This window comes from Bidens hawaiensis, unplaced genomic scaffold (genome assembly GCF_021521415.1).
Source record: "Bidens hawaiensis isolate Kalapana, Puna unplaced genomic scaffold, B.hawaiensis_p1.1 tig00020418_1, whole genome shotgun sequence".
In the NCBI taxonomy this organism is placed as follows: domain Eukaryota; kingdom Viridiplantae; phylum Streptophyta; class Magnoliopsida; order Asterales; family Asteraceae; genus Bidens; species Bidens hawaiensis.
In genome coordinates, this window is record NW_027493109.1 from 119280 (window position 1) to 145789 (window position 26510).

The following is a 26510-nucleotide window of genomic DNA, read 5'->3' on the forward strand; positions in this document are numbered from 1 at the left end:
GTTAGGGGACGACCGAGTCGCAGAGAGACATGAAGAGATAGACAAAGAGAATGCTTGAACCCTAAAGGCTAAAGTTCATTAGGATAGTTACAAAGCAAATATATACAACCCAAACGATAATTACAATTGATCGTCAACGAATATATTTTATATATTTGAGCTAAAATGTTCTGTGTAATAGTTCCATAAATTCAGGTCCACTAAAGGAAAACTTAGATCCAAAGGAATCTGCCACCAACTCCAAAATCTTAGCTACAACGATTGATTGATCGATAAATAGCGATCGCATAGCTTGCACTCCTTATTTACCTCAAGTGCAAAGTCCATATCATAACCGAGTGCAAACCTGGACCCAAAACTAATGTTATCAAGTGAAATTGCTCATGTTATGTTTGAAGTTAAAGTTTAATATACCAACACCAAATCATTAATCTTTGGTTATAGATGTATATATAATAGCTTCTTCGAATAAATAAAGCGTTAGCATAATTTGAACATAATGTTTTGTAGTCATTTACAGTGGGTATTTACCTGCCTATCTACATTGTTTTCCTTCCATGTATTGCTCTAGGAATTTCGAAACAGATTCAGTCTGTTTCTGGAATCTTCTTTGCCTGCGAGTTAGCGCATTGAATAAGTATATTTTCACATCAACTATTCTACCAGCAACAAAATGAGGGGTCAAGCGCTTAAAACTACAAGAAAGTGCTGATGTCAGATACCCTACAAAAAGAAAATATGGCAGCCCGGAGAGTGCCCGCATCCCTGAGCCCACCTCTATGAGCCCCTACTTGATAGTAGAGTCAATAAACGAGTCGTGTTTGCATGTTCGCGGGTTTGCGGGGGCACAGGCCATTTGACTCAAAAAATTTAATTTCGCCTTTTTTACATGCTAATACTTTAAAATTATAAATTTACATATTGCTTTTTATTTTTTAAAAACAATTACGTTTAAACAATGCCGGTTTATTTCTAATATTGTAAGTTTTGACATAAAAAGTGCCCAAACAGTTTTAAGTTGTTATATATAATAACACATTTAAAATACTAGAAATTGAAAAAAAAATGATTTAAACAAGTCAACTCGCGAGCCTGCCATGTTGGCACAAGCACGAAACGTCCGTTTAGCTCCCCCCCCCCCCCCCCCTAAATGAAGTCATTATTATCTTTCATACCCTGTTTTTTTCCAACGAGCGCAAATGCATATGATTCAGATTTACTAGACAAAGCATAAGGCATCTAAGTCCATGGTATTAACTATTACAGAAACAAAATAGACATTGCTAACAAAAACATAATAAAAAAGAACTTTTCATTCTTTCGGGACAACCGAAAATAGCAAGACAATAACATGATAAAAGAATAAACTAATAAACTTTGAAACTAATCATCAGAAAGACAAATAGAAGAGCCTTTTACCTTCGAAATCTCCCGTCGCTTTGTCACCATACAAAAACATGTTTCATGTTGACGCCTCTTTGTCCTGAACCAAAGTATCATTCTTGAGTCAACGGTGAGCTAGTATAAAAAATATTAGACACTAAAGCACATATTATGTACATAAGAAGTCAAGTTTACCATGATTGTTAACGAACGCTCAATTAGCAAAGTGAACTGCTGATTTAAAATTCATATTTCACCTTCATTCAAACCAATAAAAAGCTACCTTAACGTTTAAATTTCATCCTCTTGGCCTTTATAGTTGCTAACGCTACCATTGTCCGCGCCTCCGGCTCGATCCCCTTAGATATCATCTCATCAACAAGCGTTTCAGCCTCCTGCTTACGTCCCATAGAGCAATAACCGCATACAAGAGCCGTATACGTCACAGTATTCGGTTGAAGACCTTTTTCAACCATTTCATCAAACAAGTTAACCGCATCCTTTAAATTTCCAATTTACAATGCTTATCAATCAAAACCGTGTAACAATACACATCACGAGCCAATCCCGCTTCTTCAATCTCACTCGAAAGTTTCAACACGTCATCGTGTCTCCTCGTTCCATGAAGCAAAACCGTATAGGTAACAATATCAAGTTCAACACCTCTATCTTTCATGTCATTGAATAGATCGTAAGCTTCGTTTAAACGATTCACCCTGCAATAACCGTTTAACATCATCGTGTACGTAACTGCGTCCGGTGTAAGTCCTTTCCGTATCATTTTATCGAAAACCCGTCTGCCCATTCGCATATCTCCAACATGTGAACACAACGATACGAGTTCACCGTACATTATTTTACAATTACCGTCATCTGACGCATCGAGTTCTTTATATAAAGCAAAGGCCTTTTTAGTATCGTCGTCTGCACAAAGACGAGTTAAAAGTTTCACGAACGAAGCCCGTTTGTTAACAAGTGTGCGTTCGTTAACGAAAAGATCCCAAGCTTTATTAATATTATTTGTTTCACAGTACCCGTTCATCATCGCAGCGTAAAGATCCAAACTTTTCGATTCTAAACTATCGAAATATAACTCGGCTTCTTCCACTTTACCGCCTTTACATAATCCCTCAATAACCAAACTACGCGTAAGATTCGTCGGTTCTAAACCACGCGCTTGCATGTGATCTAAAATCCCGAGTGTGTCTTCGTAAAGCCCGCATCTTGACAGCCCGCCCGCAAGCACGTTAAAAGTGATTAAATCCGGTTTTAATCCATTACTCGTCATCTCGTTAAAAAGATCGAAAGCGCTTAACGGATCTTGTTTACGACAATATCCGTTGATCAAAGTGGTGTAATGCATAACATCGGGAATCATTTTCTTACGTTTCATTTCGTGTAGCAAGAACATCGCGTCGATCGCGATATTAAACACGACTTCGTCAAGAAAGATTCCCGATTTCGTATACTCCATAAAATAGTATACAACTTCATCATGCATACCTAAATCACACAAACATTGTAATATCGCACTCACGATAACACAATTGGTTTTAATCCCGCTTGCTTCCATTTCCTCATGAAAAGCTAACGCCTTTCGTATGTCATTATTGTTGGGTTATGAAGGCCTTTGGGCCGGTTTTATTAGAAGGCCCGGTTTTGGCTCCTAATTATGTTTAACCCTAATCTTGTTTATTATATATATCCCATCATGTAATTGTAATCTTGGTTCTGAGCTAATAAGAAAACCTAGTTGCAGCCCGTGGACGTAGGTCCCCTCGCGGGGACCGAACCACGTTAAATTCTTGTGTCGTTTATATTTTCGTTTATGTGTGTTTATCGTTGTGCATGTGTGTGCTGTTTCGCTTCCGCGCGCCGCTTTGTTCCTAACAAGTGGCATCAGAGCTTTGGCTCGTTGTTTACACACGGTTTTGCACGGGTATCGATCGAAAAAAAAAAAAAAAAAGGTAGAAGAGGCTGGTTTGAGAAGGGCTGCTACAGTGCCGCCGCTACAGTGCCGCGGTGAACAGTATCCGCATGAACAGTGTTTCCGGCCGTGAACAGTGATTCCGGCGGTGAACAGTATTGTCAGAGATCTTCGTTTTTCTGGTTAACAGGGCTGTTCGGGGCTGTTTTTCAGGGCTGTTTGGGACGGTTTTCCGGGTGATTTTGCAATTAGAATTCCTGTTTTGGACTTCTTGGAGTTGCAGGTTTCACTCGGGCGTTGCAGGTGAAGCACCGGGTCGGGTGTTTCGGGTTTTAGGGTTTTTCTTTGGAGGTTGCTCGGCTTCAGGGAACCGGGTTTTGTGAAGACCATTTAGGTTCGGGTTCAGATTTGTTTGCAAGAGATTAGTCTGAGTACTGGTGATGGATAAACTTGGAGAAAATGGAACCAGCGGGTGTGCTGGTGACGGCATAAGTGAAAAAAAAAAAATGAGGTTAGTGGCAAGTCATGTTAACTATTGCTCGTTTGGATGATCTTTCGGTTAGGGTTTGAGTTAACTGATCGTGTGTACGGTCATAGAACCCTTGGTACCGCTTGATTTCATGAAAGTTCTACTGTTGTTATAACTGTTTGCCTGTTAGCTGGTTCGAAACTGTGATTATTACTTCTTGTTCGTTTGGAATTGTGAAGTTATATCTTGTTTGGTGGTGATCAGTGGTACACCATTTGAGAGGTTCATAATCTCGTGTTGGGTAAAGTTATTTGCCGGGATAGTACGAGTGGGGTTCATCTCATGGAGTGTTGGTGTGGCATGGGTTGGGATAACAGAAACAGTGGGAGCTGGGCATAGTCGACTTGGTAGGTTGCGTAAAGGTGAGACATTTTAAGGGTCGATGTCGAAAGGTTTGGAATTCTGCTTTTGAGAATGTATCTGGGGTTGATGCATTGGGACTCAGTGAAGGCGGTGACGACTCTTGGGTTCAAGATTATGGTATGCTTTATTTGTTACTCACTTCAATGAAGCATTGTTGAATCTTTTAATTAAAGACTTTTTGGAAGATACGAGTTTTTTTTGTATCGTCGGAAGAAGTGAACCAACTTCCGAGTTATAAGGTCTTGGCTCGCTGAATCGGGTAGAGCTAAGGGGTTTCAGTTTGCAGACATGAAGCCTGGAGCCACAGTGATGTTAGTTTGAGCGTATTCGGAGGAGGTCTGAACATGTTCGGGGTTTTGGTAACAGTGGGAGCACGCAGGTGTGTTCTAGGTTTGTTTCCAAAGGGACGTTGGGTTCGGAGGACCAGGAATCCGAATGTGAAAATCTCTCCTGGTATAGTCTGCTGATTTGGAGAGTGTTTATCCTCTGGAAGTCTTTGAAGCCGGTTGTGTGAGTAAGTGAGGGTCGGTTAAGATTGAGGATGAGTCATTGGCGAGTTTTGTCATGGCTGGGTCTGGGATGACCGGATTGGAGTTCTCGGGAGCTTCAATAGGCCTTTCAGGTAACTGATGAGAAGGGCGGATGCAACCAGGGTGTGGATTGGTAGAAATCTTAGTTTGTTCCTAGAGAACTGGAGGCTTGGAGAACTTCTTTTGTTGAAGTTTTAGCTTGTTCTTGGAACTGGAGGCTTGGTTGATTTCTATTACTGAAGATTACTAGAGTTACTGGATGAATGAGATTGTTATATTTACTTGGATGGCAGGCTGGAATTTATCGCAAGGCCTTCAAGTGGGAGATTGTTGGGTTATGAAGGCCTTTGGGCCGGTTTTATTAGAAGGCCCGGTTTTGGCTCCTAATTATGTTTAACCCTAATCTTGTTTATTATATATATCCCATCATGTAATTGTAATCTTGGTTCTGAGCTAATAAGAAAACCTAGTTGCAGCCCGTGGACGTAGGTCCCCTCGCGGGGACCGAACCACGTTAAATTCTTGTGTCGTTTATATTTTCGTTTATGTGTGTTTATCGTTGTGCATGTGTGTGATGTTTCGCTTCCGCGCGCCGCTTTGTTCCTAACAATTATTACTACAATACCCTTGAATTAACGCACAATAACATAACGCGTCAGGGGCAATATCGTAACTTTTCATATGAACCAACACATTTACAGCTTCTTCTACTTTCGAATCCTTAACAAAACGTCTAATAATCGAAGCGTAAGCGTAAACACTAACCTCGACGTTCGCCTCACGCAAACTTTTCACAACCTCGTACGCGTAATCCGCTTTCCCGTTCGAACAAAGCCCGTCTATATACGTCCCGTAAGTAAACAAATCACACTCTATTCCAACCTCTCGCATTTCTCGAAACACATCAAACGCTTCCTCCAAACAACCCTTTCGACAAAGCCCCTTAATCCGTATCCCGTACGTGTACACGTCCGGAACAAATCCTTTCCGCTTCAACTGCTTATAAACCGACTCAAACATATCCAACTTCTCCCAACTTATCAACTGGTTCAACAAATAATTACACCCTCGTGTCGATAACACCAATCCACCTCGTTTCATTCTATATAACACATCCATTGCCTCGTCAAATCTACCAATAATCGCATAAATCTTAACCAACACGTCAACCGCTTTCACCAAATTACTCGTCTTCGAACCGACGGGTTGCAACCGAATCTCTTCAACCAAGGCTTCGAACAAGTCGGATATCGAAAAGCTAAAAGACCCACTATTAACATCATTAATAACATCCATAAACATATAATACAACTTCATCTCTTTACCATACTCACATAACAATCTAATAACCGCAATGTAGGTAACGACATCGTGTTTGAAGCCGGATTGGTTTAACCGGGCGATAAACGAGAGTGCGCTTCTGGGTTGTTTTCTTAAGCTGTGTAATGTTTCGGTGACCGTAAATTTGTCGAAATTGGTGGCGGTGTGATCGGGTGATGTGAATTGGGGGAAAGATGAAATTGATCTAATTTGGAGGGTAAATGAGTGCAGAATTAGATTACGGAAATGGGTTAGTCTGATTAGTGGAGAACACATGTGGGTTTGGGTTGAATTGATGATTGGAACATGAAATTGATGGGTTTGAATTGGTGGTGTGATCATGAATTGGGTAAGAATATGATAATAATCAATCAAGCAAGCAACTTGTTTGGGTTTAGGGTTTGATTATTGGAATTGGGTTTCAACGGTGGAGGTGTGGTGGTGACGGCGGTGGAGTGCGGTGGTGACGGTGAGGGTTTAAGCGGTGGTCGGAGTGCAGGGTTTAAGGGGTTGCGGCGGTGGAGACTATTAATTATTAAACCTAAAGAAAATATTAAAAAATATATGAAAAAATAGAAGATTATATTTGAAATAGTCAGGGATAAGCTCGAGATGGTATCGGTATTAATTTTAAAAATCTTGATTCTGAAAATTGAAAATATTTGGTACCGATATTTCTGGCAAAATTCGGGTGATACTGGTTAACGAAAACTCAAAACTTGGTACTGATTCGGTATCGGTACCGAAAACGTTCATCCTAGATAAGGGCGATGTTTTAAAAACTGATTTTTGAATTTTACAAGGCATAAACCTGTATGATGGTATCAACTGGTGTTACTAGTAATACCGACGGTTTAGATTATCAATCGTTCACCCAATTTATCAGGCTAAAACGTAGTTGTCATCTGTCCAGCATCTGGCTTACTTGTGTTACTAGCCGGTATAAACCGGTTTTATAACATTGGATAAGAATATTTATGATGGGTTTTTGAAGATTGTCTCTTAGAGGCCTTTACTATTGAAGCTTATTCGTTTGAAAAAGCCACTATGTTAGGTGCCCTTATACAAGGGCATGGGTTTTCCTTGGTGCGTGCTATGAATTTAAGGAGGGTGAGGTGACGAGGTGGGTTAAATTTAAGGAGGGTAAAGATATTAGAGATGATATTTGGGTATTTAAGAATTTGTAAGAATATTATGACGTGACATCTAATGACAGCTAAATGCGCACAAAGCATTGAAAATAGTCTAAGTAGCAACTGACGTGGTAATTGCATGTGGATACCTTTAGTCCGTTAACTCAATTTTATCTCTTGTTGGATTTCATCCTTTAAGTTAGATACGTGCAATTCTAAACCTTTTTTATTAAGTAACTAGTTTCATCCCATTTTTTTAAAATTAAATGAGTCGTATATACGGCATTATTTTTTCCAAGTGTGATAAATTGTCTGAATAACGGTGTTGTTGAACCAATGCGCACATTGAATAATATGAAAATAAGGTGTAATCAGAATTACATTCTTCTTAATTTTCGATATAATTGAAACTTTATTAATATATAACACAAACCAAGCTACATCTGGATAATGGGTAAGACCATGTGTAGTGGCAACGTTGCCACCAACGTTTTGACCGAAAACGCGGGGGGTACACCGCCCCCCCCCCCCCCCCGCGTTATAGGATATGTTATTTTGGCTGCGTTGTATACAAAACGCAAGAAATGGCACACAAATCCAAAAAAATAGCTGTTGGGGCCATTTGGAGCCGTTGGATTATATTAAAATTGATAATGACTGGTCGCCACGTGGCGCATAACCCCTGGTAGTGGAGAGTTATGACTACAGCATGTTTTTGTACAAAACCATAACTCTGACTGGGCGCCACGTGGCGCATAACCCCTGGTAGTGGAGCTTTACAACTACACATGGTCTAAGCGAGCAACAAGCTGTGCCATTATCCCTTTTGGCAATTTGTCAAGTCTGGACGTTATGGCATAGTTTTAGCCGTTTATGGAACTTTTTAGTATGTTATAATTTGTCTTCAAGTTTAACAAAAGTAGCATGTGACTTTGAAAACATGGTTCTCAAAAAACAACAAACTTTCTTTCAACTTCCATTTAAAGTGATTTTAAACCAGACGATTTTAAAAATTATGAAAAGAATTATAACAATGATGTACTATTGATTTTTAATTGGTTTTATTTGTTTTAATGGAGAATCATCCAATTATTTAAAAAAAATGGTTTTATAGCATTACAATACATGTAATGATGTAAATGGTAATGCAACTTATTAACTAAGTAACGATGCTACCCAATTTGAGAAACAATTAAATAGGCCCATTGAGCCCATAAACCAAACCTAAGAGAGAGAACTATCCAAGTCATACAACCAACTAAACATTGACTTCACAAAACAAAACATTGACAATTTAATGTAGGTGCCTAGGTGACTTCGAATACAATAAGCTAAGACATAAAAACCAACTGAGAAACACTAGTCTACACATGAAATCAAACAAGAGAATCGTAAGCTAATTAAGCTACGTCTGATATCATTGCTATATAAAATTATAAAGACATGAAAGGTGATCCAGATATCCAAAAACCAAAAAGAACAAATAGTATCAATGACAATAGAGAAACATTAGAGCTGTAAATGAGCCAAGTCGTCTGTAAGCTACTTGAGATAACTCAAACTGAGTCGAGCATAAAGGAACTCAAGCAGTCAAGCTCGAGCCTAAAATAGAGTTTGTTTAATCAATGAGTCCTAGTCCAAGCTTTACTTGTCGAGCTCGAGCCAGCTTGCGAGTCTATAATATATTTAATATATATTTTTATAGTGATAATATTTATTATGTATAAAAATATGAAAAAAATGAAGTAATAATATGCATTACGTTATATACAAAAACTATTAACTAAAATATATAGAAATATAGGTATAACCGTATAAGAATAATAAATAATAAAAATGAGTTGAGCGAAGCCGAGCTCAAACTTGAAAACCTACTTACGAGTCAAGCTCGATCTTACACGATCTGAGGCTCGGGCTCGGCTCGGCTCATTTTCATCCCTAAAAAACATTGATAAATGATTAAACTAGCTGACGCCACAATAACAACACAAACTTTGATGGTGTTGTAAGTCTACCAAAAACCGACATGAAGTATGCTCTAAGAGATCGAAAGGAAATTGAGGCTTCTTAAATTGAACTCACAATATAAAAAAGTTTTAAGGAAGAAAATAAACAAATATATGTGTTGTTACGTTGCATCATATATTTTTTATATTTTTGCTTATCTATTTAATAATACAAACTTTGTCATAAATAAGATAAACGCTGTATATATGTTGTTTCTTATAGAAAAAATAAACTTTTAGAAAGTATAAAGTTTAGGTGCTGTTTGTTTTTGCAGACATAAACTGTCTGCAAGCTGATTTCATCTGTTTTCATGTCTGCAACTGAAGATGTGGTCTGAAGATCTGCAAGCTGAAAATATAAGACTGTTTGTTTTTATAAGCTGATACTGTCTGCATAACTGTCAAACTTATCTCACAAGATAGAAGTCATTTATTCAAGTTACATAGAAAATATAATAATAAAATTGTGGCGGCGGACGGTGGGTAGTGGCGATGGATGGTGGTGGTGGACAGTGGGTGGTGGTAATGGACGGTTTTGGTGGGTGGTGGACGGTGGTAGTTGACGGTGATGGCGTCCGACAGTGGGTGGTGGTGGTGATGAACGGTTGTGGTGGGTGGTGGACGGTGGTGATTGGTGGTGGCTGTGATGGATGGTGGTGGTGGTGGTGGTGGCGGACGATGGGTAGTGGTGGTGGATGCTGGTAGTGGCGGCGGACGGTGGGTAGTGGCGGTGGATGGTGGTGGACGGTGGCAGTGGGGGATGGTGGTGGTGGCGTACGGTGGGTGGTGGTGGCGGACGGTGGTGGGAGGAGTGGATGAGAGGGTGGCTTCAAAGGGATAAGAGTATGATTTTTTTGCGAAGATGTTTTAAGCAAGATTTCTTTGCTTTTCTTTTAAGATGAAAGAAGATAACTTAAGATCTGTTTTAAGAAAAAAAACAAACAGTCTTCAAGGGTAATGTCTGCGCGCGTGCAGACATTAGCTCCCTTGAAGATGTTTGAAGAAAAAACAAACACCCCCTAATCTAATTGAGGATAGAGGATATGGTTGTGGTTTGGTCAAGGGTACCTTTGACTTTTGCTTTAATCAAACCAGGGCTTCGTTGTACCAATCCGACCAATTCTTAACCACATAATTTCATTAACATTTATTCGTAATAGCATTTATATTATAACTAGTTTTTATTCCCAAGTATTACGGGTTATTTTATATTGTTCGTTTGTAATATTTATATATTTTTTAAATTTTATTTATTATAAGGAAATTAATAATAGATTTGATGATGGAAGAGTTTTATAAATAAATAAGATGTTATAACCCGGTTTAAAAGTTATTTGGGTTTGGTAAAACCGATGACCTGTTTATTTTTTATAATAAAATTGATTCTTAATTATAAATAATACAATTTTTTTTTTTAAAAAAAATCGGTTTAAAGGCTATCTGGGTTTGGTGACTCATATCCGTGAATTCGGGTAAAATGCAGGAGAAACTTTCATTTACAGATAAAACAATTTGATAACTTGAGAGAATTTAGAAATATTTCGTTTATACATATTAAGATTTAGTAAAATTATACTTATTTTCTCATTCATATTTTTAAAAATACTTACATATATCTAGTTTTCTAATTTCTGTTTCTATTCAATGAAATAATATTTTTTTATTACTTTTTATTTCTACATTCACAAATTACATAAAAGGCAATGAAAAATAATGTGTGTTTTTCAGTACAAAGCCAATTGTATTTTGTTACCCATCTGCATAAATATCGTTTAACAACACATAACACGCTTATATATTTGCATAATTGTCTCTCTGTCATTCTTCTACTATGTCTAACATGTACAACATACAAGAGCTTAACCATGTATTTACCAGTAAATAAATAATTCTTAATTAGATTACAAAGAATGTTTTTGGTTAATTGAAATTGTAACAGTTTTACATATATATGTTCTTTAGAAGGACTGAAGGAGGACATGATGATTGTCAATGTAACAAAAGTTACACATCAATGTTATTATTAAAAATTATTTTTATGATGATGATAAACCTTTTATATATATATATAATAACTCCATGCACAAATTCTTGTTAATTTTTAACTTTTTCAATAATGGTAAGAAAAGTCTACAATTAAGTTTTCATTTATAATGGAAACTAACATAATGGCATAACATTTAAAAACTAAAAAACTTAGAAAATAAACAACGTAAAAATTATGGTACTAGAAAAATTGAAGTTGAAAGTTGATGCATAACAAACTTAGTGTAGATCCTAAGGAAGAAATCAACTGAAACTAAAAGCAAATTATAATTTTTTTTTATTTACATTAATAAGTAAAATAAATACCATTATTGGTCTACCATCTTTCCAGAGTATATATCCACCAACCATGTTAAAAATGACACTAGAGCAAACACTCATGTATTTATAAGGTTTGTGTTTCATTTGCCTCAACAAAACAACACATAGCACTTGCAATTATCTAAGAGCACAAAATGGCGTCGACATGGTTGCAAGTGGCGGCGTTTATGGTGGTCTTGGTGGCTTGGACTTGCCCGACGCTAGTCGAGTGTCGCATTCGCAATTACAAATTTAATGTTTGTATTCTCTAAAAGATTAGTTTAGTTTGTTCAAAGAATAGTAATAGTCATATATAGTTATATATCTAGTATGATTATATAATAGTGTTAAGTTTAAACTATCAAAATTGTCCATGGTCACTTTTGCAACTTTTATCCAAAATTTTCTTTTTATGTGTCGTCTGATTTGCTAACGTCGTTAATTTTAATCGTTAACTCAAGGACGATTTTGGAAATAGTAACGATTTTGACAACACATGCAGGTGGTCATGACCAATACTACAAGACTATGTAAAAGTAAGCCAATAGTAACGGTTAACGGTCGTTTCCCGGGCCCCACAATAATTGCTAGAGAGGATGACACCGTGACGGTCAAAGTGGTCAACCATGTTAAATATAACGTTAGCATCCATTGGTTAGTACTAACTATTAAAACTTGTCATCCTTTTTATTGATGAGATTGAGACCATATTAACAAAATTTGTTAACATATACTTGATGTGTGATTTAAATTATAGGCACGGTGTACGACAACTGCGAACCGGATGGGCTGATGGTCCTGCATACATAACACAATGCCCGATTCAGCCAGGAGGAACCTACGTGTACAAGTTCACTTTAACGGGACAAAGGGGTACGCTTTGGTGGCATGCACACGTCTTGTGGTTAAGAGCCACGGTTCATGGCGCCATCGTCATCTTGCCTAAGGTTGGAGTCCCGTACCCGTTTCCTAAACCCAACAAAGAAGTTGTGGTTGTCCTAGGTAATGTTTTATAACTTTTTTAGCAGTGTGCATGAAACCGAAAGAAACACAAATGGTTTGGTGTTATGTTTTGTGAAAACCGAACTTATAGTTCAGTCATGGTTTTGCATGTTATAAAAACCGAACCGCATTCCTAGATTTTCATTATTTATTTATTATTAACTAATTTGTAAATTTAATAAATATGTAACACAAATACTTTAGCCTAAATGTATACTAATAAGTTAATTATCAAGTAACAAAAATGATTTAGGCCTATTTTTTTTTTCAACAAAAAAAATTCTAGCTTATATGGCAAAACTGAAAAAACCGAAACCAAAACGATAACCTAAAAACCAAAATCAAACGACTTCAAAAATCACCGAGCTTTCGGTTTTTGGTTCAGTTTTAGCTCAAAACCAACCTGAACCGAACCACGCACACAGTTATTTTGGATAATATAAAACATTATAGATGATGTATGACCATTAACTATGAAAAATACAGGTGAGTGGTGGAAGTCAGATACTGAAGCTGTAATTAACCAAGCACAAAAATTAGGACAAGCTCCTAATGTTTCAGATGCTCACACCATCAATGGGAATCCTGGGCCTGTTGGGAATTGCTTAGCAAATGGTTAATATATTACTTCCAGTTTTTTTAGTTTATTTCATTTCATTGAAACTATTTATTAGCTTATTATAAAGGAAAATGACCAAAATGTTTATATGAACCATCAAAGTCAAGAAAACGTCCAACACCTTATTCCCAAAATATCCGCCCCTAAATCTAGTCGAATTGATGACTTTTAATCATTACTCGACGAGATTTTTAGTCAACCAAATTCTGTCAGTTGTCCAAAAAATCTCGTCAGATGCCTAAAAAATCTTGTCAGCTCAAACGATTTTTTTATAGATAAAAAACTATCGACCCGACAGTCAGAGCCAGCTATGAGGGCCAGGTGGTCAACGGACCCCGGCCTAACACCCCGATGGGGCCAAATTTATTTATTTTTTAAATCATATATATTTTTTTGGAAAAAAAATATGTATTGTGAATGTTTAAACCCAATTACTTAGCTAACATAAGACCCAATTTTTTTTTCGCCTTCGGCCCAAAAATATTCACGATTCTCGGAGATGTCCCTGCCAACAGCTTTATGACATGTGGCAATTTTTGTTGGTTGAAAATCTCATCGGCAATGAATAAAAAGTGTGCAGGTCGACGATATTCGGAGATGTCCCTGCCAACAGCTTTATGACATGTGGCAATTTTTGTTGGTTGAAAATCTCATCGGGAATGAATAAAAAGTGTGCAGGTCGACGATATTCGGAGATGTCCCTGCCAACAGCTTTATGACATGTGGCAATTTTTGTTGGTTGAAAATCTCATCGGCAATGAATAAAAAGTGTGCAGGTCGACGATATTGAGAGTAAAAATTATGAGAAAGAAAACTGGTCAAATGAACATTTTGATCATTTTCCTGTATTATAATATTGTGACTTACTAATTAGTGGCTTATAAATTTGAATATACAAAACCAGGAGGGTACAAATTACAAGTGGATCAAGAGAAAACATACATGTTAAGAATAATCAATGCTGCACTCAATGAAGAGCTTTTTTTCAAGATTGCAAACCACAAACTCACAGTTGTTGAAGTTGATGCAGTTTATGTCAAACCATTCACAACTGACACCATTCTTATAGCACCAGGCCAAACCACCAATGCCATCATAACCACCACTCAAAAAGCCGGTAAGTACCTAGTCGCGGTCTCACCATTCATGGACGCACCAATCGCCGTCAACAATTTAACTGCAACCGCTTCTGTACATTACTCGGGTGCCCTCACATCCACGGCCACCAAACTCGTTACCCCACCGCCTCAAAACGCAACTTTGGTGGCCAATAGTTTTGTAAACGCGCTAAAAAGTTTGAATTCGGTAATGTATCCGGCTAAAGTCCCGTTAACCATTGACCATTCGTTGTTTTTCACAATCGGGCTAGGTGTTAATCCTTGCAAGACTTGTGTTAATGGTAGTAGAGTGGTGGCGGATATTAATAATGTCACATTTGTCATGCCAACGACTGCGCTTTTACAAGCGCATTATTTTAATATAAGCGGTGTGTTTACTGACGATTTTCCTAGTAAACCGTTGATGCCTTATAACTATACGGGCACACAACCGAAGAACTTTGCGACAAATAAAGGTACAAAGGTGTATCGGCTTCCTTATAACGCTACGGTGCAACTAGTGTTGCAAGACACTGGGATGATAGCAGCCGAAAGTCATCCGGTTCATTTACATGGGTTCAATTTTTTTGTTGTGGGAAGGGGTTTAGGAAACTTTAATCCGAATAAAGATCCGAAAGGGTATAATCTTGTTGAAAGGAATACTGTCGGTGTTCCAACGGGTGGTTGGACTGCTATAAGATTCAGGGCTGATAATCCAGGTATAAAATCTTATAAAGCATCTTCTTTATGTTTATACACGTAATCATTCATGTAAGACTCTTTATTATTTTTTCAGGCGTCTGGTTCATGCATTGTCATCTCGAAGTGCATACGACATGGGGGCTAAAAATGGCATTTGTTGTTGACAATGGACAAGGGCCACTTGAATCTGTAATACCACCTCCAAGTGATCTCCCCAAGTGTTAGTTCATATTATAAAGATTTTAGAATATTATTGTTCTTTTGGTAGCCTATTCCCTTAAGTTGAATAAATCAAGCTGTTTTTTTTTTCCTTTTTTATTGTTTTTTTTTGGGTTGGTATAAGTTGATTTGTGGTGTTGTGATTGTTTATAAATATGAAAGTACATCTATCCTTATATACTTATTCAAGTATGCAATTTCAATATATACTATTTTTTTTTACTTTTATATTTATACATGATTTGGACATAAGAGATTTATCTAAGATTGCGCTAAACAAAGTCAGTGTGAATTTACATATAGATTTATAGTAGTTCATATGTTTCATATGTGAAGTTACACCAAGTCATAAATCCACCTATGTATATAAAAAAATTCTAGTGAAATTCAGAGCGTAAAATAAGGGTGTGCAAGAAACCGAAAAAACCAATCCATAACCGAAAAATCCAAATCGAAAAAACCGAACCAAAACAACAACCGATGGTTTGATTTTATGTTTATTGTAAAAACCCGGTTTTGGTTTTGCATATAATACAAACCGAAAAAACCGAACCGAATACCTAAATTTTTGTTATTTTATATTATATATTAAGTAATTTATAAGAATTTAATAAACATGTAACTCATATATTTTTGGTAAAATGTTTAATAGTCTATTATTTTACAATTAACAAAAAATTTTATACCTAAATTAATTATTTTTTGAAAACTTTCTTTTGACCTAAAATTTTCAAGATCAAATGGCAAAAACCAAATACCGAACCGAAACCGAACGGCTTCAAATACTCCAAAAACCGAAGTTTTGGTTTTCGGTTCGGTTTTAACCAAAAACCGCACCGAACTGCACCACGCACACCCCTAGCGTAAATGTACACGTGAATCAACACTGGTACATGTATAACGTTTATCCACATACGTCAATGATACGTGAAGAGTGAATTTAGAGAAATAAACGGCAGAAAGATATGTTACAAACTAATCGATAGTCTCATTCATCGTTCCATCAGGTAGTTATGTACACAGTTCATAGTTACTAACCAACAGTCGATATATTTTATAACCTTAGCGGAATGTGTACAAACCATAATAAAATGCGAAATCCGAAAACATCACTCCAAATGTACCTTCACATATCTTTTTCTTACCCAAATTTGTTTATCGATATCTCAAATCAGATTGCATAAACCCGACCCACTGTCATCGCTACCTTAACTTAATTACGCCCCAAGGAAGGTTATTTGATCGCAACATCCTGCTTTAAAGCAAACATTCAAGACTAACCTTCTCTACAAACATAAAAAAGTAACTACAACTATTTACATGGCTTTGCACATAATCTAAACAAAAATAAGCCCAAACTAACCACCTAAATAACTAACTAATTATTAAAGTCTCAATGTGCCCCCATGAATAAATATCTTAGATCTTCAGCGGTTAAACGAGCGGTTGAAGTTCCACTTTGATCTTCACCGAAAGCCGAAGCAACCATTTTCCTCTTCTCTTCCTGCATTCACCAAATAATAATAATAATAACAACAACAACAACAACAACAAAGCAAGGTAACAAAATGAAAAATAATAATAATAACTATAATAATAATATAATAATAACAAAGCAAGGTAACAAGACGAAAAATAAAAATAATAATAATAATAATAACAACAATAATAACAATAACAAAGCAAGGTAACAAGACGAAAAATAAAAATAATAATAAAATAATAAGAATAAGAATAATAACAATAACAAAGCAAGGTAACAAGACGAAAAATAATAATAATAATAATAATAATAATAATAATAATAATAATAATAATAAGCAAGTAACAAGGTGGAAAATACTAAACTGCGGACATGGCATAATAGTAAAATTACAAGTACAAACCTGGAGAGCAAGAATTCTGTCCTCAACTGTGTCCTTAATGGTGAGTCTTGACACAGTAACAGGACGAGTTTGACCAATTCGATGAGCCCGGTCAATGGCTTGATCTTCAGTAGTTGGATTCCACCAAAGATCCAAAAGAATAACATGAGATGCAGCCACCATGTTCAGACCAAGATTCCCAGCTTTTAGAGACATTATCATAACAATCACCTGCAGCATAGTTCATTTCTTGATTATAAAGTGGATGCACTAAGTTTTTCTTGGATATTTGTCTTAAGCACTTAATAGTTAGGGTCAAGTTATTCTACAAAGGGAAACAAAAATCAGAAGGATGAGAAGAATTTTGAGCCACACAAAAAAACCCCTAAAAAATTAATAAAAAAATCATAACTTAAATAAAAAAAACGATAAAAGTAAAAACACAGTTATGTTTCCACCGTCTTTCTCGTTCTACCCAAAAAAAGTGAGTTAAAAAAGTCGTGTTTTTTTGTTTATCATTGTGTTTTGGGTTTAGTTTCGTCATTAATTGTGTCTTTTTTCCTTTGACATTGTGTCATTTTTTTCTTTATATTGTGTTATATTACTCAACATTGTGCTATTTTTTGTTCGACATTGTGTTATATTTTGCGATCTATTGTCTCTTTTTTTAGTTATACTTGTGTCCTTTGTTCATTTACGTCATTGTGTCTTTGATCTTGGCATTGTGTCTTTTCGTCAATTCTTTTTATTTTTTTTTAACGGGAATGATGGCAGAAACATTTTAGTTTTTAAAATTTTTTTGTTTTTCATATATATTTTGAATTATGACTTTTTTATTTTTTCTTTTGAATTTATTTTTAAGGGATTTTTTGTGTGGTCACAAATCCTTCTCACACTTATCATTTTTGTCTCCCTATGTATTTTAACTTTACCGTAATAGCTAATATAACCACAAAGAACAGAAAGTCAAACCTCAGGGTCCGTGTTGAATTCTTTGACCGCACGGTCCCTTGATGCTAACGACATCGACCCATCAAGCCGCCTGTATTGAATACAATACTGATTAAGCGACATTTCAAAAAGATCCAACATCCGTGTCCACTGAGAAAACACAATCGCTTTAATCGGTCCATCAACAACGGAGCTAGAAGACGCATCGCCATTGGAACCGTTTGAATACGAACTCTTTGCTACGCAATTGGACAGAATAATCTCGATCGCAGATTTAATCTTGGAAGAACTGTAATCTTGCTGAAGAACGATGGATTTTTCATCGATTCTTGATGAACTCGACCCGTTATCGTCGGAAATTGAGTTTGTTAATGTGGATTTGTTGAATACCACGTCAGCGCCAATTGAGGCTTTGCAGTTTGGTGATGGGCAGGTGTTATCATCCCCGGTTAGGTATTCGGATACACATTGATAACAGAATACGTGTCCACAAAGGGTAACCACTGCGTCTTCTGGTGGGTCCTGTAATATCAAGAAGTTAATAATCAGTTTTTAAGGTTTGGATATATTGAATTTGATTATTCAGAAAAAAACAGTTTTGGATGATCGGTTTCATACCAGTTACAAATATATATATATATATATATATATATATAGAGAGAGAGAGAGAGAGAGGATGGATCTTGCGAGAAGTGATATTACAGCGAGAAGTGCGATGAGTGAAGGTATAACTCCATTAATCCCTAATTTCACTCCCTTTCATATGATGTTACATACATATATGTAGGTTGGTCGTATTTATGTCTTAATTACACATTCAAACCTACCTACAAACATATAAATGTACCGAGCCACATTCAAACCTATGTATCTACACATATACAAACATACGTACACATATACAAACATACGTACACATATACAAACATACGTACCTACACACATACATATGCACCTACACATAAGAAAGGGAGTGAAATTAGGGATTAATGGAGTTACATCTTCACTTCTCGCACTTCTCGCTGTAAAAAAACTTCTGAAATGATCCAATACCTATATATATATATATATAGGATTGGGATCATGTGATAACTATTTTGAAATTGAGAACTTTGAGAACCATTTTGGACCACAAAAAACCCAAAAATAAAAAAAAATTCATAAAAAAACGCAAAAATAAAAAAAGTAAAAAAGCCAAAATTCTTATTTATCATCCCGATTTCATAAAAAAAAGTCTCGGTTTAGCTAAATTATACATATATGTATACTATCTACATATATGTACATACATGTTTTTTGTACACATATGTACAATTTAAGGTAAATGATAATGTACATATGTGTACATTACGTAACTAGAGATTAAATGAAATTATACACATGTCTATAATACGAAGTTTTTTTTTTATGAAATCGGAATGAAATATAAGAATTTTGGTTCTTTTACTTTTTTAAAATTTTTGTTTTTTTTTTGTTTTATAATTTTTTTAAATATTTTTTAGAGGTTTTCTTAGTGGTCCAAAATGGTTCTCAAAGTTCTCAATTTTCAAAGGGTTCTCTTAGGCTCCTTACCCTATAAATTGTTATAGCTTAACAATATGATTGTTGTAGTTTACAAAATATAAAATGGCTACTTAACCAGTTTATGGATTTAGTCCCTTAAACCATACGGCCTAGAAATGTGCACGAAACCGAAATAACCGAACCGTAACCAAAAAACTGACGTAACCGAACCCAAACTAAAACGACAAGTAGACGGTTTGGTTTATGTTTATTCAAAAACCGATTTTTCTTTTCTGTTTCGATTTTGCAATCAACCAAAAACCGGAAAAAAAAAAACAAACCTAACTGAATTTTCAATTTTTTGTTCAGTTTGAGCCCAGACCGACCCATGTACGCCCCTAAAAAATTGGGTGACTTTTAATAAGACAGACAAATTTATAAGATTGGATCAATATATCAATCTAAGATTCTAAATTATAATATTGGAGGGAAATGAAACTCACACTACACAAGCAACATATGCTGAGATCTTCCAAAATATTCAACAAATTCACACGCATATCTTGTGGAAGATTTTTGGCCATTTTTGAAGAAAATCTACTGACAGATTCAGAGCTAAATCCCTTAACAAGCAACGGGTGGTCACACGCTTGCCGAAGCCGCAAAAGCATCAAAAGGATATTTGCGTAATTTTGACTCACGGTACCTGCAGCTGCCCACGCCTGCACAAAAGTATTTATTAAATTGATATTTAAAATAAATCACAAATAAACCAAGATTCATAACAAATAGTACAATCAAATTGTCATATAATTTGTCTAATAATTAATATGAACAGGAAAAAAAGGTACCTTAAATCGTGACCGTGATTCAGTTTCAAGCTTGACATAGAAATCTCGTTCTTCGGGTGAGAAGTCAACCGTTTTCAACTCTATTGTTTTAGGAGGTAAGTTAATAATAGGCTTGCCATCAATCAAAGTGCCTGCCCAGAAAAACAAAAGCTGATCAAGATACAAAAAATACATTTATTAACGTTGTGTACATGTAAGAATGCGTAAGGTACAATAAGTACCTTTTGTTCGACGAAGCATTATAGCCTTAAAAACAGCTTGAAGTTTCCTATAACCCTGAATCGAGTTTCTTGAAATCGGGATCTTTATTTGATTACAAAAATTTTTATAATTCGCATACGGGTCACATTTCAAAAACCTAAAATAACTGAAAATTTCATCAATACTATTCTGTATAGGCGTTCCCGATAAGCACCATCTTTTTTTAGCCCTAAGCCCACAACACGATTTAGACATTCGTGTTCTGCTATTTTTAATCGTTTGAGCTTCATCCAATATCACTCTATACCAATTCACCTTCGCGAGAGTCCCGCTAAACTCAAGACCAGAACCGTCAATTCCGTTTTTGCCCTTCTTTTTCTTTCCAGAAATAGCCTTTCGTTTCTTGTTAGCGAATTCAGAACTTAATCCATATCGATCCCCGTTTTTAACATCGTCTTCATCTTCCTCGTCAAGACATTTATTCGGGACTTCTTTTGCCACGATGGCGTATGTTGTAAGGACCACATCGTATCGTGCCAGCTCAGCAGGGTCTTTGGTCCGGTTGCCACCGTGATAGATTAGAACTTCAAGCTTAGCTTCTTCTGCGACTTTTTCTTCGAGCTCACGGGCCCACTGTCTTACCACGCTTGCGGGACAAACAACTAATGATCCGGCTAAGGGTCTTCGGTTACTGAATGTTTGTGTTGAGCTGCCCGGTTCAGTTATTACCTTTAACTCATTATTTTGGTCTTCGTTTACAACTACTGTGGGTTTGATATCATCGTCATCGTCGTCGTCATCTAAGTTTAAAGCTTCGGTTTTTGAATCGTTAGATTGATCGGTTTTAGGCTTTGATGAAAATCTTTGATTTTGGATGAGTGCAATTGTCGATATGGTTTTCCCAAGGCCCTGTCGATGTAAGATTGGAGATGCAACAAAAGTCAAAACAGGTAAATGTTCAGTACGGGTTGAGATGGGTTGATTTAGACCGACCCATAAACACATTTTTATAATTTTAGTAACTTTATATATAGTTATAGTAAATCATCTACTAATGTGTAAAAGATGACTACAAAACTTGATTGTGACACTAATAATCTAACCTTTTGTCATAAAGCAATTAAGAAGGTTCTATGTAGTTGAATACAATGGGCCCTGTTTGACCCATTAGGTATCAAACATAGCCCAAAACACCCCACTTATGTATAGGACTGTAAACGAGCCGAGTCGAGCTCGGCTCATTTTCTTTATCGAGCTGAAAAATCGAGCTCGAGCTCGAATCGTTTAAGGCTCGAGCTTTTCGAGCAGGGCTCCTTTAATTTTTTAAAATTTTTTTTGTTTTTATTGATTATTTTTTTTATTTTATATTTTACATATTTTGATATATAAAAGACTAAAATTATAATTTTAACATACATATTATATAAAATTTATAAACTAGAGAATTTATAACTTTATATGTTTTATTTTAGTTATTCTTTTATAAGGTTTTAGGTATCGAGTGACATGATATATGTATAATTTTTATTTATTTATTTCTTGGTATGCTATTATTATATATAGATATTAAAATTTAGTGTTTAATCTAAACGAGCCGAGCTAACAAGTCGAGCCACGAGCCGAGCTGACCTTGGCTCGAGCTCAGCTCGTTTAGAAATCCAGCTGAGTCAAGTCGAGCTCATTTCGAGCCGAGCTATTTTCGAGCGAGCTTCGAGCCGCAGGCTTTTTGAACAGCCCTACTTATGTATGGGTCGAAATTGTTACACCAATAATCTAACTTCCTTGTCATAAAGTGATCAAGTAGGTTTTATGTACTAACACATTCCGGATGACTTTTAACCCATTCAACCATTGGGCCTTGTTTGACCCGTCAAAGGTAAAACATAACCCAAATTGACCCATTTATACATAAACAGGTCGAAACTGCCAATACGAATTTACACTTCACAAACTACTGACCTGATCGTCAGCTAAAATTCCACCCGAACAAGCAACACTCTTCTCCTTTTGAACCATCCACGCCAACGCAATTTTCTAAAAAAACAAAATAACCACAAAGCATATGGAACCATAAATATGTAAACGAAATATACACATTCACTAAAAAACAACTTTGTAATTGAGCGAATACATAAGTATATAACCTGGTGCCTTAAAAGAGAAACCGACAAAAGCCCATCAGGCAATTCTGCTTCAGTCAACGGTTGATTAAGATCCTAAAGTTATCATTTCACAAATTCAATATCAACAATTTATTTCCTCATTCGTAACATATTTTGATAACACAAAAAACCAATACCTGTAATGCCACTTGATAAATAAGCCTCTCATCACCAACCGGTTCAGGTGTAGGCGCAGCGCGGTAAAGATCGGGAGGAACAGCATATTGTGAAGTAGGAACAGGCACGTGGAGTTTCAACGATGGCGGTAGAACCCTATTTCCATGATGGTTGTTATTCATCAAATCATTACCAACTCTACCAAAACCGTCTTCCAAATGAGCCTTTCCACGGCTTTGCAACACGTTTGCATACTGTTGACCGTAATTTTCTCGGATTTGACTTTTTACCGGGGCACTTGGCCGAGAACTAGATGATGATAATAATGGCTGAAGGGATGATGGAAGCACTCGTTTAGGATCTGTCCGAAATAACTATATATCAAAATTTGTTAAAAATTACAAGTCTTTAATTAAAGATAGTTTGGTGCACTTACTTCCGAAACCACTACTAGACCCGGGTAGAATCTGAACCTCATCATCCACATAATTATTAGAATGAGACGAGTGCCCGTTTATAGCCGGTTTTCTTGTAGGAGGATGAACCCGTTGACTTCCATGTTGTCCTATAATTTGGATAAAACCTTCTAAGTTCAATAATGTAGAAGTGGCTTGAAACTAGGGGTGGCAAATGTGACCCATGGGTTGAATGGGTTGTATTCAAATGTATATAATGGGTCAGAATGGGTCAAACTAAAAAAAGAAAATGATTGAAACGGGTCAAAACGGGTTGAAATTTCTCGAGTTTTTTTTTTTAATTGGAACGAGAAAAACGGATGAAACTTTTTAGTATTTTTACTTTTTTAGTTTTTGATTTATATTTCGAGTTATGATTTTTTTATTATTTTTTTAAAATTTTTTAGTGAGGGGTTTTTGAAATCTCAACCCATTTTGACCCATTTCAAAAACCCCTCATTAAAAAATTCAAAAAAATAATTAAAAAATCATAACTCGAAATATAAATCAAAAACTAAAAAAGTAAAAATATTAAAAAGTTTCCTTCATTTTTCTCGTTCCAATTAAAAAAAAAACTTGAGAAATTTCAACCCGTTTTGACCCGTTTCAATCATTTTCTTTTTTTAGTTTGACCCATGTTGACCCATTATATACATTTGAATACAACCCATTCAACCCAATGGGTCACATTTGCCGCCCCTACTTGAAACCTAGAAAAACCTAACTTGGGTATGTAGGCTAAATAGCAGGGTGAGCGAAAACCGAATTAACCAAAAATCGGTTATCCGTTTGATTGTAACCTCGTTTATCCAAAAATAACCGAACCGTTCATATTTTCATATACTTCTAGCTTTTATACCTCCATTTCAAGTATTTCATGTTTTATACATCCATTTCATGTTTTTAAGCAAAAATATTAGTTCTGGTTATTAACCAAACCAAACAGAAAACTGACAAACTAACCAAATAACCGATCAGATTAACCGAAAAGTGACCAGTTAATAGAATAGATTAACCAATGACTTCGGTTTCGGTTGACGCTAATAACCAAAGTACCAAACTGAACAAAACCGTGCACACCCCTACTGAATACATAAAAACCTTAAAAAAATACAATTTTAATACCTTAAATTTAACAAATAACAACAAAGTAGTAATCTTTATTATGTAGAGACTGAACAATAAAGATTTTCTTTACCTGAATAACTTGTCCCAGATGAAGATGCAAATGCAGGAAGAACCCTAGAATTAGGTTTTGAAGAAGCTGAATCATTATAATCTTTATACTGTTCAATATCCCAATCACTCGATTCACTATCCGTTGAACTTATATCTATAGGCTGATTAGACCCCATTAATTAAAGTCCCTACAAAATCAAAACTTTGCATCAGAAAACCCTAACCCTAAAAAAAGCCCTAATTTAGAATACTCTGCATTTCACAAAAAATAAGCAACAAGAACACTTTTTTTTTCAAAAAATGTAAACAGTTGTAAATGAATTAGATTAAGAACCAAAACAATTTCAATAAATCAAGTACTTCTAGCTTTTATACCTCCATTTCAAGTATTTCATTTTTTATACCTCGATTTCATGTATTTTAAGCAAACAAAAATTGGTTTTGGTTATCAACCGAACCAAACCGACAAACTATCGAATAAACCGAAAACCGATTGATTAATAAAATAGATTAATAATTACCAAACTGAACCGAACCGAGCACACCCCTACTAAATGCATATAAACACTAAAAAATCAAAATTTTGCATCATAACCATAAAAAACCCTAATTTCGAATACTCCACAATAAACAAAAATTAACCAACATGAACACGTTTTTTTTACAAAAATGTAAACAATTGTTTTAAGAATAAACACAATTTCACCAAAATCAAGTATTTCTAGCTTTTACACCTCCATTTCAAGTATTTCATATTTTATACCTCCATTTCATGTATTCTAGTTATTAACCGAACCAAACCGAAAACCGACAAACTAACCGAATAAACCGAACCTCTGGTTCAGTTTCAGCCGAGGTTAATTACCAAACTGAACCGAACCATGCACACCCCTACTAAATACATATAAACCCTAACCCTAAAAAACCCTAATTTAGAATACTCTGCAACCCACATAAATTAATCAACAAGATCACAACTTTATCAAAAAATATAAACAATTGTTCACAAATTAGCTTATAAATCAACACAATTTCACCAAATTAACACATATACATTGTCAATTTCGAAAATTGATGACGTATGTAATAGGCAAACCTCGTGATCGTCGATTGTATGAAATTAGAGGCAATTAGGTTTTAGAATCGTCGCAGGGCTTCGATATGTGTGTGGTTAATTGAATCAATTAGAAACCCTAACCCCAATTGCTCTGTTAATTGGAATCAATTAGGGGATTTTAGGGTTTAATGGGTCATGGTTTTCGCCCATTTTTAGGTGATGAAATTGAAATGGTGAAATGGGTATTTGTTGATCGGAAATGGGTCGGGAGGGGTTTTGATTAAGGTGACATTATTGTTGAATCTTGAAGTGGTCTTGTGATGTTAACACAGTTATATGTTGTGTACTATTTTAACATGATGACATGTGTAGTTCAATGTTTTAGTTTCAATAATAGTGTTTGGATTTAATTTATTCATCTTTATATGGGATGTTAATTAAATTAGATTGTGTTTTTTTTTGGTTGTTGAATAGGAATTTGATTCGTTGAAGTATGTTATTGATCTTGTGTTGTCAGTCTGGGGGGTTTTGATATTTAGTTACAAACTAATTTAATTGAAAATCAAACTGAAATAAAAGTGTTTAAAATTGAACTAAATGACTAATTCAGTTGTTGTTTATAAGGAATTCAATCCGGTTAAATTAAAGAATCAGTTTTATATGTATTGTGTTATTAATTTCTTAGTTTATTACAAGACCAAGAAAATAGTAAACATCTACATTCTCAACCACCTATCCTTCTCATTATTAATGGAAACCTCATCCGTTTTTCGGTTGGTGATTTTTGTAGGATCAAGGCATTTTGATTAGTTGGCATTTGCATATAAAACCAGAGTGAAATTATAAAGTAAGTGCCCATAATAAAACCCGCAAACAATTATAGTCTTTCACAAATAGTACCCTATGCAGGGCCGCCCCGGGAGGGGGTGCGAGCCGCACCTCCGGTAGGGCACGTAATTTTCGGGGGCCAAAACTTCTATACATGTGTATATA

The 26510-nt window shown here is 35.7% G+C and overlaps 2 protein-coding genes and 1 pseudogene across 4 annotated transcripts; 1 reads left to right on the top strand and 2 right to left on the bottom strand.

Moving 5' to 3' along the window:
- Window positions 1-588: 588 nt before the first annotated feature.
- LOC143560642 (uncharacterized) lies at window positions 589-6484 on the bottom strand (annotated as a pseudogene). The gene is made up of 4 exons (XR_013140159.1): window positions 5352-6484; window positions 1579-2999; window positions 1420-1483; window positions 589-614 (listed from the first exon to the last, which is right to left on the bottom strand). The product of XR_013140159.1 is annotated as an uncharacterized LOC143560642 (transcript).
- A 5149-nt stretch (window positions 6485-11633) lies between these two features.
- Window positions 11634-15248, top strand: LOC143560644 (laccase-4-like). The gene is made up of 6 exons (XM_077048906.1): window positions 11634-11794; window positions 12040-12191; window positions 12295-12539; window positions 13026-13154; window positions 14063-14974; window positions 15052-15248. Exons 1-6 carry the CDS (start codon window positions 11693-11695, stop codon window positions 15180-15182), a joined length of 1671 nt encoding a protein of 556 aa, XP_076905021.1. The 5' UTR covers window positions 11634-11692; the 3' UTR covers window positions 15183-15248.
- Window positions 15249-16359: 1111 nt separating this feature from the next.
- Window positions 16360-25859, bottom strand: LOC143560643 (helicase-like transcription factor CHR28). 2 transcript variants are annotated; one of them, XM_077048905.1, is made up of 12 exons: window positions 25557-25859; window positions 24480-24648; window positions 23272-23391; window positions 22847-23187; window positions 22692-22763; window positions 22507-22581; window positions 20568-21456; window positions 20347-20477; window positions 19999-20217; window positions 18014-18514; window positions 17063-17272; window positions 16360-16680 (listed from the first exon to the last, which is right to left on the bottom strand). In XM_077048905.1, exons 2-12 carry the CDS (start codon window positions 24634-24636, stop codon window positions 16570-16572), a joined length of 2826 nt encoding a protein of 941 aa, XP_076905020.1. In that variant the 5' UTR covers window positions 24637-24648; window positions 25557-25859; the 3' UTR covers window positions 16360-16569. The 2 variants fall into 2 exon arrangements, with proteins under 2 accessions (XP_076905020.1, XP_076905019.1); XM_077048904.1 differs by having other exon boundaries at window positions 23263-23391.
- Window positions 25860-26510: the final 651 nt, after the last annotated feature.